This window comes from Castanea sativa, chromosome 1, assembly GCF_040712315.1.
Source record: "Castanea sativa cultivar Marrone di Chiusa Pesio chromosome 1, ASM4071231v1".
In the NCBI taxonomy this organism is placed as follows: Eukaryota; Viridiplantae; Streptophyta; class Magnoliopsida; order Fagales; family Fagaceae; genus Castanea; species Castanea sativa.
This window is the reverse complement of record NC_134013.1, coordinates 84,402,269-84,425,129: the sequence shown is the minus strand read 5'-3', so window position 1 is coordinate 84,425,129 and position 22,861 is coordinate 84,402,269. Positions and strand designations below refer to the sequence as shown.

At 35.0% G+C, this 22,861-nt stretch overlaps 1 protein-coding gene and 1 pseudogene across 1 annotated transcript; both read left to right on the top strand.

The window, feature by feature from the left end:
* Positions 1–3,737: 3,737 nt before the first annotated feature.
* Positions 3,738–4,135, top strand: LOC142635949 (uncharacterized). Its single transcript, XM_075809991.1, has 2 exons — positions 3,738–3,817; positions 4,051–4,135. The coding sequence occupies exons 1-2, from the start codon at positions 3,738–3,740 to the stop codon at positions 4,133–4,135; spliced, it is 165 nt and encodes a 54-aa protein (XP_075666106.1).
* Positions 4,136–5,618: 1,483 nt separating this feature from the next.
* Positions 5,619–21,238, top strand: LOC142635940 (glutamate receptor 2.8-like; annotated as a pseudogene).
* Positions 21,239–22,861: the final 1,623 nt, after the last annotated feature.

The following is a 22,861-nucleotide window of genomic DNA, read 5'->3' as shown; positions in this document are numbered from 1 at the left end:
GGTTTCTTTTTCAGTTTTGGTGACCCCGTCATCACCAGGATCTTCGCCAAAAAGTTCCTTCGTCCCTTCAAAGTTGACGGGGCAAGCAGGGGTCTGGGCCTCAGCGTCGATATTGATGTGAGCCAGGTCCAGGTCAGGAAATGAGGCCTTCACCTGACGGAGATAGTCATCAAACCTGTCACTAAAGGAGGAGCCAAGCTCGACTAGAAGGGAGTCGGAGTTATGGTATTCCCTAATAGCTTCAACTTTTGCTTGACAAATGTTGTCGTCATTAGCTTTTACTGTCTCCCTCAGCAACTCCACCTCTTTCTCCAAGTTCTCACAAGCCTGCTCGGATAGTTTCAATTTCTGCTCATGACAAACCCTCCAAAGCTTTAATTCGTCTAGCTCCTCCTCCTCCGCTGTTGCCTTTGCCTTTGCGTGAATCCGTTCAAGAGCTCTCTTTTGGGCAAGACAACGGTCCATCAAGCCTTTGGCCATAAGGACCCCCTGCATCAATATTAATAAAAAAGCTTAGCGCTAAGGAAATGAGACCAAGCTAAACAAACATGACGGGTAAAACGAATATGACCGATAACTACTTGAGTTAAGCTAAATAAACATGTTTCCCCCATCGCTTCAGTAGCATGGTTTCCTAGATCCTCATAGTCTTCCTCCATGATAATGGATCCAATTCGACGGAGGGCATATTGTGAGTCTTCCTGGAGCAGGACGGTCGGTTTTTCCTTGACAGGGTCAGGATTAGTCATTAGACCCTTGCCCTTACCTAACCCCAGTTTAGGGGGCAACCTTACCACGCTGGAACCTTGACCGACAGGAAGTCCCATCACCAGCTTTTGTTTTTTGCTATGACGGTCCCACTTTTCAGTGGAAGGTCTCTTTGCAGCTGGAAGAGACGGACCCGTCCTGGTAGGAAGATCACCTCCTTGTTTTCTCTTGGCCGCTTGCTGCTTGATAATGGCCATTCTCCTTGCATTGTCCATTTCTGCGAAAAGAAGACGGTTAGAAGAAGTGGTATAAGTTAAAATAACGACGGAAGGATTCAAAACTTACGTTTGTGTACACCGGCGTCGTATTGACGGGCTGCAGCTGTGGGTTCTGGACCGTCACAATACTAGTGCAGCGTGTCTAAGGTGATAAGTTTTGACCAAGTTCTCTCCGACAACTTCGTTGTTTGAAAGATTTTCTCCAAAAAACTGAATTACTTTGTCATAACAGGTGGACGGTCCCTCGATGTAAAAAAAAAAAATAATAATAATAATAATAATAATAATAAAATGCTAAGAATAAATCCATACAAAGAAGGGGTGACGGTTAAGAATAAGACGGGCTCATACCAGACGGGAGTATTATTCCCCAAGTTTTATCTACTAGCATGTAGTCGTCATCACCTGGACGACTCATCTAGTTATCTCCTTGAAGGAAGAAGTATCGACCCTTCCAGGTACGATTGGAGTCTGGGGTCTCGGACACTAGCCTAAGTACCGGACTCCTCGGCACAAAGCTATACATGCCCTTTGATTTGATAATCTTAGACGGACGGTAACAATGAAAGAATTCTTCCACTGTTAACCGTCTCGCCCCGTCAAACATTACACCGTACAACACCTCGATGCTCAGAAAAACTCTCCAAGCATTCGATGAGATCTGAGTGACGGTCAAACCCAGGTATTGAAGAAGATGACGGTGTAATGCACTCAAAGGAAAATGCAGGCCAGCTTTTAGCATCTGCTCGTAAACCCCGACGTCTTCAAGACCATCATAATAACATTTCTCTGATTTAAACGGAAGACGGATGGGTATGGTGTCGGGTATTTGGTACTTTTGCCTTAGCGTATTGAAGTGCGCTGGCTTGATGGAGGAAACGAAGTCGTTCACCGTCCATAAGGGGAGTAGGACGAATTCTCTGAATCCTTCAGGGCCTATGACGGATTGGACTGGTGGATCTATACCATCTAGGTCGTCGGTTGAGTCATCCATCCTGCCCTTCATCTTCCACATGGGAAGGAGAGCTGGCTGACGGTTCCCTCTCCTCGCTGGAGGTGTCTTGGTCTGCTTGACCTAACGGGAACACCTCTTTGTAGCCCGCTCTCTCACGGACATAAGACTGACTACTTGACGCCTCACTAGACATCTGACACCTACAGATGACGGGTAAAGGAAACCTAAGACCCTAGATCTGTACCGACGACGAACCAACAAACAAAATCAAGAACAGAAACTAAATAAAGAAGGTACTCACAGGTAGACGACAATTAAATGCGACGGACGAACTAAAAGCACTGAATCTCGACTTCTAGAGGCGATAGATCACACAATGTGGATGGTTTCACTCTGAACAGCAAAAATTTTTCTAAAAGTGTAAAAATGAAAATAGTGGATAGTATATATAGAGGGAACGACGCGGTAAACGAAGGGACACATCGATTCCAGCGAACAACCAGTAAAGTACCCCCACATGTCCTTGGGCATTTATGATAACATTCCAGCCTGTCCATAAAAAACACACCTATCAAGTATCATAGCTAACCGTCATTCCATGAAACCGCAAAGGAGCGGTGACGGTCTTATGGAATGAGGGGGCAACTGAAGAGGAATAAAAGTGAGCTTAACGGATCTACCTGGTAGATATGACGACATAAGGATAATGGTACTTAACATGGCCAAGGAGGACAGATCCACAATGGACGAATGAGTACAATGCAGGGATCAACCTTCTGAGATTATTTCCAAGAAGCCTTAAATAAGTATTCATGCTACATAATTAGGGCTAATGTGGCCTTAATTGTTCTCCACGTAAACATGCATAAGAAGAATTCTTGCATCGCACGTGTAGCCTTGATAGAAGGTATCCAAAAGGAAAGAGTTCTAATCCTAGAAGGAAAGGACTTTGTAATCAAGGCCTGGATGCTCACCCTACACCACTATAAATACGCCGAAACCCTCATAAATCAAGGTACGCATAATTAACTCGACTCTGGCACTCTAGGGTTGTAAAAAGACTTTAACTTGACCTTCAGAGGGTTTTTGGGCGGCACCACATCGGTGCTCTCTGTTAGGTCTTCTCTTTTCTTTTTGCAGGTGTTGTTTACATTTGGGAGTGCTTGCAGCTTACTGGTGATTTTTTCGGCATCATCAATATATATATATATATATATATATATATTTTTTTTTTTTTTCAAACTAGTTTCGAGATCATCTCAGGTTCCTTATAATTTTAACATGCATACCAAATTTTGTTCAAATTAGATGTTATTTTCTATTTGATTAATAAATTTATTTTTCATACACAATTTTTGATCACAAAACATAAAATTTTAATATGTGGTTGATGGCATAGTATTTGATTTTTTTCTTCTTGAAATTTTGCAAATATGAAGAATATAATAAGAACATACAATCCAACAGTTGAATTTTCAAAATTTATTCTCAATATAAAAATATTGAAGAAGTTTGTTAAGTTTCTCTCCAAACTAGTGGTTACTAATCCACTACAGTACATGCATAAGCATGAATAGTCTCTTTCAGTTTATCAATTACTATAAGTTATCATATCAATTGATAATTTGATGTATATCATATCAATTCATTTGTATTATAATAATATTCATTTACTGAACTATTTAATAAATTAATTTTTATTTGTGTAGGTTTAGACTTTAAAGTAGAACATGGTCTCAACGTTAGAAAAGTTGTAATAACGCATCTATTACTTTTTGGCTAAAAGGGGCTATTCCATGTTGGAAAATTTTGTTATGTTTGATGTATCTCCCTCTGATGATTTAAATGTTTTGCTTGATGCTGATATGAATGGGCTGTATTATTATAGGCAGGTTGCCAACACTTTGGCCTCTGTGGCCAGTTTGTAGTCTTTGTTTTATTGTTTAATATATGCACCTGTTTAACCAAAAAAAAAAGTTGTAATAATAGGTTCTAATTCTATACTTTAAATTTTATTTTTAGTTAAATTATAATTTTTAATTATAAATTGTGTTTTATGTATTTATAAATATTTTCTCATTATCAATGTCTACTAAATACTTGTTATAGTTGCATATGTAGAAAGAAATTCTTCAAAATTAAAATTAATAAAATCATATTTGAAGTCTACTATGTCACAAGAAAGGTTAAGTAGATTAGTCATATTATGATTATTATCAATTGAAAAAAAAAATGTTATAAGAACTTAAATACAAAAATTTAATTAGTAATTTTGCATATCAAAAAGTAAGAAAAAATAGATTTTAAATTAAAAATAAAAAATTCAATAAATATTATTTAATTAATATTTAAATATAAAAAATGCCTCAGTTAAATTTTTTACCTTAGGTCTTCAAAGTTGTTGAGCCGGCCTTGCATATAATTTAACAATTAGATTTTCAAAATATGTGATCATGTTAATTTGTTTAATGAGAGTTGTAGCTTTAGACTACAATTAAGTTTGTAACAAAATTTTGTCCTTAAACTTTAGTACCCTTAACAATATATTAGATCCTTACAAACAAAAAGAAAAATCCCAAACAAAAAGAAAAGTCCCAAGAAAATTTTTATCTAACTAAAATTTTGATAGAGATGTAATTTGCAACATTGGTAATGAGACTATTATATAAAAATTTCAAAATATGAAAATTTGTAAAAAGAAATTGTAAAATTTTATATATTTGAGTGTGTGTTTTTTTTAATCAATATATGAAGTTATTTTTTTTATTAAATTTTGTGTAATTTAATTTTCTTAACGTTGATCCTGTAATCTATATCTAGAGCTGGCCACGGAACAAGGCCACGCAAAGTAAGCCTGACATCTGTAATTCCCCCCCCCCCCTCCTCTCCCCCCGCCCCCAAACTATTCGGAAAAATCCTAATCCCTTCTATGTCTACATGTAAATTAAAAATTAATGACTACCAAACAATAACAATATTATGAAGAAAAAAAAAAATTCAGCAAGCACCACATAAACGTAACCAAAGAACACAAAATCTTACGTGGAAAACCCTCCAGTGTAAAAGGAAAAAACCACGGGCAGCTCTAAAAATTATCCACTATGAAATAGAGATTACAACTATCAAGTTTATGCAAAATTTGAGTCTATAATAAATTAGATATACAACAAATAAATCTTAAAGAGTAAATACAATCTCACCATAAAACTAGTAACAAAATCTTCTTTTGAATACTTCAACTCTCTATGGCTGTAGTACTCAAAAAACTCTATAAAAACTCTACCAATTTATCTTCCTTGCGTGTAACTTAAGCAAAGAAAAATATATATATATATATATAATTTTTTTTCACTCTCTCACACTCTCACTGTATTTCTCTCTATCTCGTCACACGGACTGCACCTCAAATGGCTGAAGCTCTCTCTTTTTCGTGTCTTGCTCTCTCTGGAACTCACACACAAAATGGCTGAATGTGGCTGTCTGTTTTTCTTCAGCTCTCCCAAGGCCGAATAGGCTTTCTTTTCTTTTTCTTTCTTTTCTCCTCAGTGTGTGAGACACGCTTGCATCACTTCTCGTTAAGAGAAGTCAGACATCCTTCAGCTTGCTCAGCTTTTGCATTAACCCAAAAGCTGATTTGGAAGCTTGAGGAAGCAAGCTCATTAATTGAGCTTTGACCCATGCATGTGGGTTGACCCACACGGTGCTTTGCACCCAACAAAAACTTCAACATGGGTTTGTCCTTAAGACATTAACAATAGCAAATCAAAAGTGAAGAGAAGTTCCTTCTAGCTAGCAATTTGCAAACCTGAAGCCCGTTCTCTCTAAATTCCTGTCCTTTCTCTTGCTCAGCCTCAGCCTCTGGGGTCATGAGCCTTCGTTGATGGCAAAGGAGGTCATACCAATAGGAGTTCTTGATTTGAAGTCCCCAGTTGGAAGAGCGGCAGAGAGCTACATGTCCATGGCGCTCCCAGACTTCTATGCTGTGAATGATAACTATCGCACAAGACTGTCTCTCCTCACAAAGGATTCTGGGGATGACATCGTTGCTGCAGCATCTGCAGGTACTCTTCGTTCCACACATGTAAATAAGAACATGCTGATTGTATGCTCAGGTTTGTTTAGGTTGTGTATGGGAACTTGGATTTGAACTGTAAATTAATAAATTTGAAATGCCTTGATTTTAAGAGTTATTTCAAATTCATTGATTTTAGGAGTTATTTCAAATCCAAACATTTTAAAGATTTAAAATCCTTGATGGATTTATCAAATGCAAATCCTTAACATTTTTTAAACTTTTCAAACAAGTTATTTGGATTTTAATCACTCAAAATCTAAATCTAAATGTCCAAATAATGTCATCCAAACACACCATTAAGGTCCAAGTGGATTGAAATTTGGTGTAATACACGGGGTGCAAATCATCCTATCTACTCTCACAAATTTTTTTTCACTTTTTAACTTTCTTAATCCTTTTTAATCAGTGGTTAAGATTGAAATATGTTTTTTGCAACTATCAATCTCAACCATTCATAGGTATTGCAATCGATCAATCCGGTCTAAGCAACTTAATTAAGACTTGTCTAATAGCATTCACACCCAACACCACAATCTCTATTATTTTATTATTTCATTTAAATATTTATTTTTTATTCTTTATTTACTATTTCTTCTTTCTTTATTATTTGTTTGGTTGAAGAGAAAGGAAGGGGAGATATTTGTTAATAAAAATAATATATTTGGTTTTACATACGTGAGAAGAAAGTAGAAAAATTAAAATATTAGTTTTTCCCAAAAAAATAATATAAAAAGAGGCTAAATGACACTTTTGACCTTTAAAATTTTGTTGTTTTTACTTTGATCCCTTAAGTTTGAGAATTTTCATTTTAGTCCACCAAGTTTGATTATATTTTCAGAATGGTCATTTCTATTAGAATTATGATTATATTCACTATTTTCCTAATACCTTGAACATTTAGAACAATTGGTAATTTATTAAAGTATAAGTTTTTTAGTTCGATCATTGTCTCTACTCTACCTCCCATTTTAAATGTTAAAATTTTCATATTTTAGGCCACACATATTAAGGGGAGTATGTGAGGGGAAGTGTCAATATATATATATATGAACAAAGTTTTTCTCCAAACTAGTTTGGAGAGAAACCCTACAAACTCATCATATATCTTTATATTGAGTGTGAATTTTGAAAATTTAACCATTAGATTACATGTTCTTATTATATTCTTAATGCTTACAAAATTTCAAGAAGATCAAAGATCAATTACTATGTCATCAAATAAATGTTATAATTTCAAGTTTTTGTGATTTAAAGTTGTATGTAAAAAATAAGTTAATTGATCAAATAGTAAATAATATCCAATTTGAACGAAATTTGATACGTATGCTAAGAACATAAAAAACATGAAATTCAACGGTTAGATTCTCAAAATTTACACCCAAAAATGAAATATATAATAAGTTTGAAGAGTTTCTCTCCAAACTAGTTTGGAGAGAAACTTTGTTCTCTCTCTCTCTCTCTCTCTCTCTCTCTCTCTCTCTCTCTCTCTCTCTCTATATATATATATATATATATATATATATATATATATATATATATATATATAAAGTAGATACCTATTTTGCTAAGTGGTATATTCTTCATTTAGGCTTCCACCTTAATGAGGGTTACATTTATGTCAAAATATTAGTTCATTGAATGTGCCCATGGGTTAAATGCACATATTAATTATTTATAGGTGTGTATTGTGCACTAATTATATATACTAATAGTTTATTTGGTTATGTTTTTTAAATAAGAAAGTAAAAATCTCATGTAGGAGACCATGAAATTTTGTCATGTGGCATAATTACACCATATAATAAACATCAATAATATGGAATGGATTGAAATGATTTTATCATTATTTAAATTACAATATTCCTACATTTCTTTAATCCTTTAATTGCTCTTTACTTTAAGTGAAAAATTGTAATGAACATGTGTGCGCAATTTTAAAATTCCACTTTTCATAATGAAATCATTACTTCAACTAATTTCTATGACATAATCTATTTCTTTATCCTCAATAGATTAAAAAAATATATTTATCCCCTTAATTTCACATTACTTTAATTCAATGTAAACCTATTTATGTTTTTGTGATATTGCTTCCTGTTGATACTTTAACATATTTTGAACATTTTATATAATATTTCATATGGCAATTTAAAGTATTATCCACGCATCACGTGGACCCTTTGCTAGTTATTATTAAATGATCAAATTCTCTCTCCTAATAACTTCAAACTTTTTGGACAAGTTATAAATTACCATTTTATCAATCTTTGTGACTTATGACTTTTTTGATCGTTAAGAGCCACCAAAAAAACCTTGTTTCTTGGTAAGATTAGTCTTAGACATGGATGGAATGACCATTTTGAAAGCATAATCAAACTTGATAGATTATATGAAAAATCTCAAAGGGACCAAAAGAAAAAAAAAACCCCAAATATTGAGGTCAAAAGTATAATTTAGTATATAAAAAAAAAGTAATAAATGTTATGTAATTAGAAGATGTTTAATATTAGGATCTTGTCAAGGTAAACATTCTCTTGCACTAGGAACTTTAGAATTGCTGTAGATTAGGTCTTTATTATATTGTAAGTTTGACAAGCGCCAAAAAAACAAGTGAAGGAATAGTATGGCTCTTTTGAGCAATCAATCAACCTGACTAGAGCATTTCGCATTGGCCTGTGAAATGCCAAATGTAAGGAAAATTTGGCATTCAGACCCAAAGGAGCTCAGCAGTCAGCATCCGGAAGTGAAATCTTGTAAAATTCCAAATTTTTTTGCCATACTGCTATAGTACCATCGTAAACGTATGATGGTACTGTTGCTGAATAGTATGTACAGATAATACTTTTTTAATACCCATAAATTTCTCTCTCCTCTCTCTCATTATTTCTCTTCTCTTCTCTCTCTTCTTCTCTCTTTCTCAGCTGCTCTCTCGTCTCTTCAGACCCAAACACCATCCTCCTCCCAAATCCAACATCACACATCAATGATCAAACATAAGAGCATCCACAGCAAATGTGCCAAATGCCAAATATTTGGCACATTTAGCACATCAAACACCAAAATACCCATTTTATTAGATGTGCTAAATGTGTCAAATTTTTGCAACATTGAACAGTACTATTGCAATTTGCCACGGTACGGATGAGCCATGGCAAAATATATATTCTTATTGTATTCCATTTTCTCTCTCCTCATCACAAATATCTCTCTCTCTGTCTTCTCATCTCTATCTTCTCTCTTCGTCTTCCATAGCATGCCGATCACCAAAGGCCACCACTCGACGCCGTCGACCATCTGTCTTCTCTATTCCGTTTTGGGTTTTTTTTTTTTTTTTCCGTTCACGTTTTTTGGCTGTGGTTTGATGGGTGGGTTGGGCAATGGGTGGGTTCGGATGGGCAGATCGGTGGTGGGTGGGTTTGGGTTGTGGGTTATGGCGGTGGGTGGGTTAAGTTTCATGGGTTGTGGGTTATGGCGTGGGTGGGTTTGGATGGACAGATCGGTGGTGGGTGGGTTTGGATGGGCAGATCGATGGTGGGTGGGTTGAGTTTCATGGGTTGTGGGTTATGGCGATGGGTGGGTTGAGATGGTTATGGGCAGATCAGTGGTGGTGGGTGGGTCGGCTAGTGATGGGCAAATCGGTGATGGCAAATCGGTGGTGGTGCCGATCTCTGTTCTGATTTGTTTTTGTTTTTGTTTTTTTGTTTTGGTGGTTGTGATTTGATGGTGGATTCGACGGCGGTTGTGGGTTGATTTTGGTGGTTGTGTTTTTTTTTTTCTCTAGTGATGGTGGCCACAACAATTTTTCTGGTTGTTGTTGTAGTTACTGTTGTTGGTGTTGTTGATGATGATGGGGGAGGAATTTAATATATTATTTTAATGTGTTGTAAATATTATTTTAATGTATAGAATTGAAGAATAAAACATCTGATAAATGAGATGTTGTAAAATAATGTGGTAAAATAATAAAGTAAGGTTTTGGTGTTGCAAAATGACATTTTTTTTTTTGTAACATCGGCTACGGATGCTCTAAACAATAGAAAAGCTTGATTCAAAGGCAAAACCACATCACAGTGGTTCATTTTTTCTAGTGGGTTGAGAGTCAAGTCGTGTTTTGTGTTCTGGGTTTTGGAGTTTTGGGTTTTTTTTTGTGACGCTGTGATTCTCGCCGATGATGGGTTGATCTGGGTTGATCAACGATGGAGGAAACGTTGATCTAGCGGCAGCGGTGCGATGTGGGTTGGGTCAGTGTTCAATGGCAATGGCGTGGGTCTGGGTCGGTGGTTTTGGGGTGGTCTGTGATAGTGGGTTAATCTAGGTTTGCTTGATCTGGGTTGTGGGGTGATTTGTAATGGGGTCCGGTGGTGTGGGTGTGGGGTTTTGATTTGTGTGGGAGTGGGTTTTGGGTCGTGGTGGTGCAATGGCGGCGTGGGGCCGGGATTGTGGTTAGGTATTGATCTTGCGTGGGGCTGTGGTTATGGAGACAACGCTGATGAAGGCGTGGAGATCAGATTCCGATGGGTTTTGATGGGGTTCTGAATGGATTTTTCTTTGATTTTTTGTGGGTTTCTTTGCATGGTAGTGGTGGGTGTGTTGTTGCCGTGGTGGTGTCTCTAGTTGTGGTGGCAAAGGTGGGTTTTATGGTGGCAGATGTGAGTTTCATTTGTGTGGATTTTTGCTTTGATTTTTTTGTGGGTTTCTGTGCATGGTGTTGGTGGTGGGGTGGGTTGTTGCCGTGGTGGTGTATATAATGGGTTTTTTCATGGTGGTGGTGGTGGTGGTGGGATTCTTGTGGCAGATGTGGTGGTGATGGGTGGTTGAGAGAGAAACAGTGAGGAAAACATAAATAAATGGGGGAGAAGGGTGAGAGTGAGATTTTATTATTTTATTTTATTGGGAAGTATATATATTATTTTAACTAGTCGCTAACCCATGCGATGCACGGGAAAATTAATAACTAAATTCTAAAATAGTGCTATTTATTTATTTTTAAGAATGTTAAATAATCCATGAGTATTTATAGAAGTTCAAATCTCTAAAAACACTATACCAACATGAGCAATTCGATTGCTTTGTTCTTCCCAAGCATAAAGTTAAAAACAACATCTAACTTTGTATAACTTATTTGCACCTTTAGTTAACAACCTCAAAAACTGGTAGGCATCATATGTCTATTATCAATTGCATCCTTTCTTTCATGAAATTTAAGGTCTCTATCATTTTTTTTAAAACATAATCCCTTCTATTATTCACTCTGTTTGCGAAATCCTGGTTGTTTATTCCTTGTTCTTGTGATCATCAATATTGCTTAAAAAATCACATTTAGGAGTATCATTTGAAAAGTCATATATGGTGCAATTAGTAAACAGTAGAAAGGGAGCACAACATGCAAACACAAGAATGCTTTACATATCTTTATATAAACTACATCCATTTAAATAAATAAATAAATAACATATTAAAAGAAAAACATTAAGGACCTTGAACTTGGTGAACTAAGGTTATAATGTTATTACATATAATATTATTCATCAGCCCTGTCTCAATCTCTTGTGTGCACTGCAAGCATCTAATTGTTCCTTAGTAGAAACTCCATCTCATGTAGACTAGGCATTGTAAAAGTATAAATCCTCAGTCTCGTGCCCTTTGAAAGGCAAGAGAAATACAAAAGAAGCTCACCAATGCAACCCTTTTCACCTTAACTATCAAAAGAATAAAAGTTAGACATCCTTAAGCTAAACTTTCTCAATCAAAAAAGGGGAAACAACAATGTGATCTTCCTTTTTGTTAAAAAGAGAATAAACAGAATAAATATTCCTAAGTAAAAACTAACTTCAAAGATTCCATGCCACTGGTGAGTGGTATAATTAGTCCAGCTCAACACCAATCAAAATGAAAAGCCATCTTTCTCCTTAAAATTCATAAGCTGCAATAAAGGAGTTGTTATACATTCTCTAAATCCTGCATATCATAATCTGTTTTAAATTGGAAAGAGATATATTCTCCTAGAGATTCAAGATATGATGAGAGGGAAAACTATTATCAAATTTGATGGAAATGATAAAGGATATCATATCATTCTTAGGTAAAACTAAAACATACAGTTTTTTGGATAGAAATTTCATGGTGTGAGCCTAAGAAGGGACCATCATGCATAATCTTACACGATAAGCTACAACTTGAATATGAAGAAAATAGTCCTCTTGCTAATGCTAATTAGCCAAGAAGGTCATATCATCATATTTTAAATAACCCCTCCTTAGTCCTAACAAATCCAATTCTTAAGGCCTTTGTGCACAATAAAGCATTTTGAACTCTAAATGTAGGTTGTAGCTTCACTTCAAGTGAGAACTTGAGTTTAATATTGATCTTCAATAGCTTCTTTTCTTTAGTTATTTTCATAATTATGTAATTTATTTTTCTGTTTTTTTTATCTTAATTTCAAAAAATAGAGTAGCCATTGGGAGAACCCATGGTCTCGAAGAGACAATGCAAAAATAGAAGAGAGTATATTATACCTTTTTTACATGCAAATTTGAGTAAGCATTGAGTATATATGTCCACTTATTAAACTTGAAAAAGGGACATTGTACAAAATCAAATTGTGGAAAAAAGAACAAAAAACTAATGTAATTCATCAAACAGTTTGCATTTTCTTTTGATTTACATATAGGGTTTAAATCAACAACAAATTCAAACCAAAAACCTTGTAGATGATGGGAATAAAATTGAGAATAATAATGTGTTAAGAGAATTATAAATTGGATTAATTGAGCAAACAAATTCCAAAAAGAAAATTTAAAAAGAAAAGAGAAGTACATATTAGAATTTGTGCAGGGAAGACTTCCCGTTGTAGGCTTTCGTGAGAAGAGACATATGTTTTTTGAAAACCAAAAAGAAAGAAATTCTGAAATAAAGAAAACACGGGAAACATATTGGAAGCAAAAAGTACTACTCACAATACCAATTGAGAATACACTTTGATCATATATATAATTATTTAAGACATACAATTAGAGAAAGATTATTAATCAACCTCATGCAATTCATCTAAAAGTAAAGAAAATTAGTCATACAAGAATACATATTTGACATCAAGATTAGACTCAACTTTTACTTAAAATTGAAACCTAAAACAAATCCTAGTATCAAAATTTTCGGAATCTCATAACATAAGATCCGTACCCAATTAAAGAAACAAATGGATTGTAGAGAACCAAATTTAAGGTACATAAACTATCCTACAATTGTATTATGACTATTTGATAATCCTTTCAGATTTTTAATGAGGCTCCTAATCCACTATTTTATCAAATATGGGAATGACTCCCATCAAAAAAAAAAATATATATATATATATATATATATATATATATATATATATATATATATGGAATGACAGATAAGTTTGCTTAAGTTCCAATTCAATTTTTCAATCTCTCTATTAATTTACTTGTAGAAAGTTTTGTAGACAAACTTCATAAAAAAAACTGACAGAGAACAATGGTTCTAGGAATTTAATTAAATAAAATTGTATCTCACCAAAGTTCAATCTGTCTCTTGAAAGAAAGAAAATACACTTTTTAATAAACAAACATAAGTTGTCATTAAGACTTGCTATGACAATTTCTCTATACTTTTTTTCGTATCAATAAAAAATCTGCCACCCCATTATCTTATGCCACTTTGTTGATTGCTAAAAATATTTGCTTTAAAGATTGAAAATAAACAACTTTCTAGGGAAAGAACCATCAAATTTTAATGTGGTTAAGCATTAGAACACAATAGGGGAAAATAGGACAAAATAAGGATCTAAAATATTATAGACAAAATAAGGATCTAAACTATTGTAGAAAAAATATTATAAAAGAGTTTCTATTCCTCTTGCCTACCGAAGTTTTGAACATGAAATTAACATTCTAGAATGTGCATCACTTTCTTCTACCTTAAAGCATAAACTTGTAAACAAAACTAATATAAATAAATATGTTTAGATCCGACTGGAAGGAAAAGGAAATTTTTTTTTTTTTTTTGGATAAATAACGTAAGAGTATTATTAATAATAATAAAGGAATTTCCAAACCGAGTACATTGGGGATGTACTAATGATGCAGAAATCATGAAACAAGAGAACAACGGTCAAGAAAAATAGAGAAGGAAGAACAGGAAAAATGAGAAAAAACCACACTCCATTCGAAGAGAGTGTGTAAGAAAAAAGACTTAATCTCCAACAAAGAGCGTTCGCAACCCTCAAAACTTCTAGCATTCCTCTCTCGCCAAATGCACCAAATCAAGCAGTGAGGTACCAACTTCCAAATATCAATGTGACGATGTCTCGCAAACTTTCCTTGCCAAGCCTTAAACACCTCAAGAACAGTACGAGGCATAACCCACTGAATACCAAACAAGCAGAAAACCAAAGACCACATCTCCCAAGCTATGGTGCAATGAAGTAGAAGATGATCCACCGACTCCCCGCACCTCTTACACATAAAGCACCAGTCAAGCACAATCACTCGTCTTTTACGAAGGTTGTCTGTTGTTAAGATCTTACGTAAGGAAGCAGACCAAGAAAAGAAGGCTACCCTTGGAGGAGCCTTCGATTGCCATATCATTTTCCATGGAAAGGAAACAGGATTATGAGGATAGAAGGAACTGTAATAATCTCTAACCTCAAATCTTGTATTCCTTGCAGACTTCCAACAAACCTTATCTGGTCCAAACCCTCTCACTGACGAGGAGTAGAGTAGCCCCATAAACCGATCAAAGGCTTCTTCTTCCCAATCTTGTGGAGGACGACGAAATAGCACATTCTAGTGATGCAAGCCTTGTCTTAAGAGATCTCTGAAATTTACTTTTCTTGAAGCTTCAAGCAAAGCTAAACACCATCGTAGAAAATATAAATAGTCATAATTTCCATGGGTCAAATAATTTGTTTAAGCATTACAACACAACAATTGATTTAACAAAAAGGATTAAAGTATGGATCTAAAATATTGTAGAAAAAAGGGGAGTTTCCAGTTGTCTGGTCTACCAAAGTTTTGACCCATAAATTTGAAAGGGACAGATGTTTGGCTGAAAATGGCCTCTCTTGGTGCAATTAGAGGAGCCTAGAAAATTGGATTAATGGTAAGCGGTGGACTCTCATAGAGCATTGTAGAATGGCCACATTAGTTTATGCAATAATATATTTTTTTAATAGTATAAACACAAGAAAAAAAAATGCAGGATTTCTTGTGAGAGCTCACAAGTAATACTGTAAGCAGTAGGAAGTAAAAAGGAATAAACAAACCAAAAATCAATGGTCTTTTTTTAAAAGAATCAAGATGCAAACAAACACCAAAGTTGACATTCATCAGGTTTTAGTGTGTGAACTGTACAAACCTTACCATAACTAACAAATAAAATTTGTAGATTAAAAATTAAAATTAGAATTACCATAACTTACAGTGGTGTACCTATTTCCATTTTTGAGATTCATCAGGTCTTTTCCATTTATATCGAGTGGGGTTTTTTAATAAGATTTAAGCTTTCCCACTTTCCTCTCATTCACCAGGGACTTTTGAACCCTAAGCTATCCTTAGCAATGGGTTTGATATTATGATCATGATACCTAGGAGTCTTCCCATAAATATATATATATATATATATATATATATATATATATATATATATATATTAAAAAGACAGTTTTATATATGATCCCAATTAAGCACTTTAAGATACATGATGCACAAATTATTCTTGGAAGTTAAAAATCAATCTTATGCACTTTTAAATTAGAACCTGAGACCAAGACCACTTTTAAATTAGACCCAAATTCACAAACTCTAATCTCAATGCACTAACCCCCTGTGAAATAAATCAATAAAAATCAAACCTACTTCTCAATATCCCTTAAACTTTCAAATTGATAATCTCAGAGACCATTGTGATTCAATTAATTTCATTTCTACTATATAAACCATCAATAAAAATCCCAATATTTAACATATGAATCATAAAAATTCAAATCCATAGCTTAGTTTCCACTAAAATTTCAAATACACAATCTCAAAGAATCAGAATTTAAAATTCCTTAAGAATTTCGAATTTATATCTAGAACTAAAAGGCTCACAGATCAATGCCTATAGAGAAACTATACAATAAAATCAATTTTCTAAGTGGTAGCCACATGAACCCAGATAAGAATTCACAAATTTTTTTTAAAAAAACACCTAACAATACCCAACAACAATATTAGCAAAAGAACTAAATAGAAAATCAACATATTACTTACGCAACAACAGTAATTCAGTCTAGAAATCAACAAAAAGAAGCAAAGCCAATGAACATTAAAAAACAAATATTTAGAAAGAGAAAGAGAGGGAAAGATTAGATGCATGATATTAAGAGCATCTCACTTGCGTAACTAGGCCTACAACATTGGAGATTTTGTGATGGCAATGATGGGTAACGGCTCAATCATGGGTGGGAGAGATGGCTATGGTGGACTATCAAGGATATGGAGAGAACGACTTAGAGAGGCAAAGAGAACAGTTGGTTTTAGACTTTTAGGGTTTTGAGAATTGAGAGGCAAAGGCAAAGAGGCTTATCGGTAAAACATATATATTTCTTTTTAATATTATGCTGATGTAGAATTTAAAAAAAAAAATAATATGCTGACGTGGAAAATTGTGGGGGCTTCGAAGCTTCGGTTTTATATATATAGATAAGTTGAATAGGAAAATAAAAGTTGGGATGTTGGTATATTGTAAAATGGTATTCTATAATTAATAGAGTAAATTTTTGAGATGGTAAAATAGAATAGGATAGGAATTCTGGATGCGAATGCTCTTACCCTTTCAAATTAGTCATATCCTGTTGACCTTATTAGGGATATATTAACTATACTTTTTGATTTTACATTTTCACCTTTTCACAAACAATTCTTGGCATGTTGGTGCTCCAACATGTAACATAGAAAAGATTGAATTTTGCGTAATGGAATGTGTAAAACCGTACAAAGATTACCTTTATATAGGCGCATACAAATACAAAAGTAACAAGTACTGTAGTATGAAGCTCAAAGTATGTACTACATAGGTAGTATAGTGTACTCTTGGGTCTATTGAGCTTATATTCTAACAAACATTTTCCATCATCTTATGAAAATCTTTCAAATAATAATTATGTTGTTGTCGTAATTGTTTTTGTTATCCTCATTATTGAACATTGCCAGTTAATTTTCCATTTTCTAAATCATAACTGTTGAAATGTTATTCAGCATTGGATTTAATAAAGAAGAAGTGCAGGCTATTATAGGACCTCAAAGGTCAGCAAAGCAAGGTTTTGGATAGAACTTGGCCGCAAATCTCAAGTTCCCATAATTTCCTTTTCAGCCACAAGTCCCTTTCTTTCTCCATCCCAAAACCCATTTTTCATACGAACAACTCAAGATGAGTCCGCACAAGTTAAAGCCATAGCAGACATTGTTAAGGCCTTTGGTTGGCGAGAAATTGTCCCTATCTATGAAGACACAGATTATGGCAATGGTTTGATTCCATATTTAATGGACGCGTTACAAGAGATTGACACTCAGGTACCTTATAGAAGTGTCATTCCTCCATCTTCTAATAATACTGAAATCAGTGAAGAGCTTAACAAGTTAGAGGCAAATCATACAAGAATATTTCTTGTGCACATGACTGCTTCACTTGGGTCCAAGCTCTTTGTACTTGCAAAGAAGGCAGAAATGATGAGCGAAGGATATGCATGGATCATCACACAAGGATTATCATCTTTGCTAGATCCTATGGGCTCAAAGGTCATGGACTCGATGCAAGGTGTATTGGGAATAAGGCCATACTTATTTCCATCAAAACAACTTAAAGATTTTGAAAGAAAATGGAAGAAAAATTTAACCTCAATCAAAACAAAAACCAAGAGTACTGCTAGCTTAAACCTATTTGGATTATGCGCATATGATACAATTTGGGCATTGGCTATGGCGGTAGAGAAGATTGGCATAGTGCATTCTAGCTTCTTGAAGAAAAATGCTAGTGACAGTAATGTTGATCTTGGAGCCTTAGGAATTTTTGAAATGGGTACAAGGCTTCACAACACAATTCTAACTACTAAATTCCAAGGCCTTAGTGGGAATTTCCATTTGGTTAAGGGAGAGTTGGAGCCTTCAGCCTTTGAATTGTTCAATATAATAGAAAAAACTGAGATTATTATTGGATATTGGACTCAACAGAGAGGATTTTCAAAAGATTTGAATGATACTGGTGAAGAGGCATACTCAACTTCAAATGAGAGACTTAAACCACTAATCTGGCCAGGATACACAATAGACCAGCCTAAGAAGTTAAGGATTGGAATTCCAGTGAAAACAAGTTTTCAAGAATTCTTGAAAGTGGATTGGAATTCTCCTAGTGGTGATAAGCCTAGCATATTAGGGTTCGCCATTGATGTGTTCCATGCTGTAGTAGATGCATTACCCTTCCCCCTTCCTCATGAGTTTATTCCCTACGTAAATAATGGGACATACGATGAACTACTTTACCAAATTAAACTCATGTGGGGTTTATTCTTTTCTTTTTATATGATTTTTTTCTTGACTATAGGTAAATAAAAATCCTTAGCACTCTGGGTGTTCTATTTTGTACTCCACCAATTGTAATATGTATCTAATTTTTTCCATTTTTAATTTTGGTTACTTTAAAAAGAAAGAAAAATGATGTGTGCTAGATTACGATTGATGGAGTATAATGTAAAACACTCAACATAAGACATAAGATTTTTTTTTTACTTTAAGTTGTGCTAGTTAGTTACTTCATTTAACCTTTTCAAAGTCCATAACTTGGTAACTATCTCTCTCTCAATGCAGAAGTATAACGCAGCTGTTGGAGACATAACAATTATGCCTCATCGCTCCGTGTATGTAGATTTCACTTTGCCTTATACAGAGTCAGGATTATCAATGGTGGTTTTGGTGAAAGATGATGAAAGCAAAAACTTGTGGATTTTCTTAAAGCCACTAAGCTTGAATTTATGGTTAACAACTGGTGCGGCATTCATTTTTACAGGTTTGGTAGTATGCGTTCTTGAACACCGTGTAAACTCTGAGTTTAGAGGCTCTCCAAAGCAACAGCTTGGCTTGATTTTTTGGTTCTCCTTCTCAACACTTGCCTTTGCTCATAGTAAATTTTCTTCAACCCAATAGAAAGACTTTAGGGAAAAGTAAATAAAACCCTCCATGTGGCTTCTTCACAAAACAAAGAAAGCCCCTAAAATTTCGAATGTAACACTTAACTCCACATGTCCATATTTAGAAATTCATTTTCACATAAAATAACACTAAATGATAGTTTTGAGTTGCACTCAAAAACTTTATGGGTTTCTTTTGGTACACTCAAAAACTTCAAGGGGATTAAAATAAGATAGGCTTAAGTGTTACACATAAGAAGAAGAAGAAGAAGAAGAAGAGGAAGAAGAAGAAGTACATAGGCTTAAGTGTTACACTCATAACTAGGGTCATCTGTGTTTGACGAGAAAACCACAAAATATTGTGTGCATTTTTTCCAAGATTTTATTCTCTCTTTGTAATTAGTTTCGACGCAAAACATGGATATTCATTATGCATATGTGTATTAATAATACTTTATTGGTGCTTACAGGGGAGAAAGTTGTTATTAATTGGTCAAGATTTGTGCTAATCATATTGATTTTTGTGGTACTTATCCTTACTCAAAGTTATACAGCAAGCTTAACCTCAATGTTGACAATACAAAGATTGCAGCCTACATTTGTTGATGTTAAGGAGATTAAAAAGAATGGTTATTTTGTTGGATATCATAAGGATTCCTATATTAAGGAGATTCTAATAAATCAATTAGGTTTCCACGAGTCCAAGTTGAAGCCGTATGAAACCCCTGAGGAGTACGACGAAGCACTGTCAAATGGAATCCACTATGGTGGGGTTGCAACTATTTTTGATGAAATTCCCTATTTGAAGTTGTTCGTTGCAAAGTATTGCTCTAAGTATACCGTGGTTGGACCCATCTACGAAATCGATGGTGGATTTGGCTTTGTGAGTCTCTCTCCACTCCTCCCCACACCACCTCCCCCAACCCCCCCCCCAAAAATAGGGGTTAAAGTTCGCTTTTAACTCTTAAAATTTGGGGTGGCTTTTATTTTGATTTCATTTTTTAAAATGTTCATTTTGATTATGTTTTCAAAATGATCTTTTGGTACATCTTTATGAATGACACGGCCATTAAATGGCAACAAAACAATGTTGGTTCTTTTGGTTTTTCTCTCTTGATGGCTAAATTAGTAACAAACATGGAATTGAATGAAAACTGAATCAAACTTGGTGGACCAAAATGAAAATTCTCAAAATTAAAACAATAAAAAATGGCCAAAACTTTTCAAATCAAAAGTGCAATTTAATTAAAAGAAAACCCACTTGAGTTTTCTTTTAATTTTAAGAATGTGATAACACCAACTATTTCTTCAGTAATGCTCTTTATTATCTATTCTTGGTCATTTGCATCATGCTTCATAACTAATTCTTATGTTTAATAAATATGTAATTCATATAGTAATTCTAATGACCGACTGTTCTATTTATTTTTATTTACAAAATGCTATAATTTTCTAAAATGTTTCTTCAGGCTTTCCGACAACGATCTCCTTTAGTCCCTTACATTTTGAAGGAAATTTTTAATGTCACTCAAGATAAAGATAAAATTGAAGCTATTGAGAAGAAGTACTTTTCAAGTCAAACTGCTTGTGAAGATCAGAGCACCACAATCTCTTCATATAGTCATAGTCTTGGCGTGGACAGCATCAAGGGCCTCTTCCTTATCACAGGAATCACTTCTATGGTTTCACTCTTAGTTTATGTGTTTAACTTCGTCTATTCACACTGGCCAGTTTCAAATAACAATAGTACTGGCAACTCCTTTTGGTCCAAAATAGTTGAAATGGCAAAACATTTTGACCAAAAAGATCTCTCTTTACATGACTTCAAAAGAGAAGAATCAAGGGTACATGCTGTAGTCAATCCTAACGTTTTTGACCCTTCACCTAGACCTAGTATTGATGAGATGCAGAGCCACTCAAGGAATTCCATTGAAGGAAAAGATGATGTGGTTATACATGATGACAACAGAAGTCTTTCTTCAAGCTCAAGACATGGAGATGCATCTATGCAGGATGTACACAATTCATCATAGACATGGTTTCACTACAAAAAACGGGGTCTATAGCCGCGTTTCAAAAACGCGGCTATAACCTATAGCCGCGTTTTCTATGGCCGCGTTTACAACCCAAGCCTAAGCGGCGCAGCAACAGACCCTGCGGGTCTGTAGCCGCGTTTTTATAACCGCGGCTACAGCTCAAGCCTGAAGCCGCGTTTTTGAACCATGGCTATAGACCCGATTGAGCCGCGGTTATTAACGCGGTTATAGGCTGCGAACTATAGCCGCGTTTATAAAAAACGCGGCTATAGCCCTCTGTCAGCTGAGAAGCCTAGAACTATAGCCGCGTTTATAAAAAAACGCGACTATAGCGTCTTTTTTTTTTTTTTTTTTTTTTCCTCTTCCCTGTTTTTTTTCTTTCTTTTTTCCCTGTTATCACAACTGAATTGATTTATCCCTGCTATCACAAGTTTCCAACACAACTTATCAATTATTCTTTCTACTATTTCTATACGAATGACGTTAATCTTAAGTGTTCAATATGACATGCAATACGAATGCACTCCGTCAATAGAATTTGTAATTGAAGCAGGAATTATACAGCTAAGACAAACAAATATTACAATCTTGAAAATGGAAAACAAAAATTAAACAAATCAACAAATGATATTTGGTCACGAGGGTAAAAACAATTAAAGAGGATCTCAGTACTGTTAACTCTCTGTGCACATGATTTCACCACCCCAAAACTATTTTACTTCCATCCAGAATTAGCACCCCATCCAGCATTACTTACCCTAACCACACCAGCATCACTATAGTACAACCCTCCCAGCCAATTGTTTTCTTATTGCCCCAATTTTCATTCCCTACACCCTTTTTGCCAAAAATGGCACCAGTAGCTCCCCAACCAACATTTGTAGAGGTACCAAATATATCCAAATCCCCAACCAGCATTACTTACCCCACCCCTATTGTTAATAGTACCAACATCACTACCACTTTGCCAACTACCCCTATCACAACCCTCCTAGCCCATTAGTTTTCTTAGTGCCATTATAATTGTCATTCTGTTGACCCTTTTGTAACACCACTGTTACCGCTTTTCCTATCACATTATTTCATTTGATTGTCTATGAGTCATTATAAGAGTCTGTAAACATAACATTTGATATAACTGCTGACGTGATCCATTATGATTGAGTAGTACAAAAAAGTATTGTCAATGTTTGACCTATGTAAAAATTATGTTGCTTTGATCACAATAAATTAAGGCAATAATAGTAAAAAAAAAAGTTGTGAAAAAAAATTGTATCCCTATCAGTTGTTATAATTACAATTATACTAAGTTGTCCTGATGTAGCTGCTGCGGCTGGGCATGCCCCAGCAGCAGCAGTTGATGCAGCAGCTGCTGCTGCTGATGGGTCATGCCCAGCAGCAACAACTGGTGCGGGGGTGGGGAAGGATGGTTGCCAAACATTTGCCACCATAGGAATCCCAATACTTTAGATGACAGTCCCTTGTATTAGCGCACATCTCTCGTACCAGTGCCTACCGCGGCAGCGCACTTGGGCATGCCAGCTGCGGTAGTTGATGCCTCTTCTTCGGGTCATGCCTGCAGCTGGCGATGGGTCATGCCCGGCGGCTGATGCGGGGTGG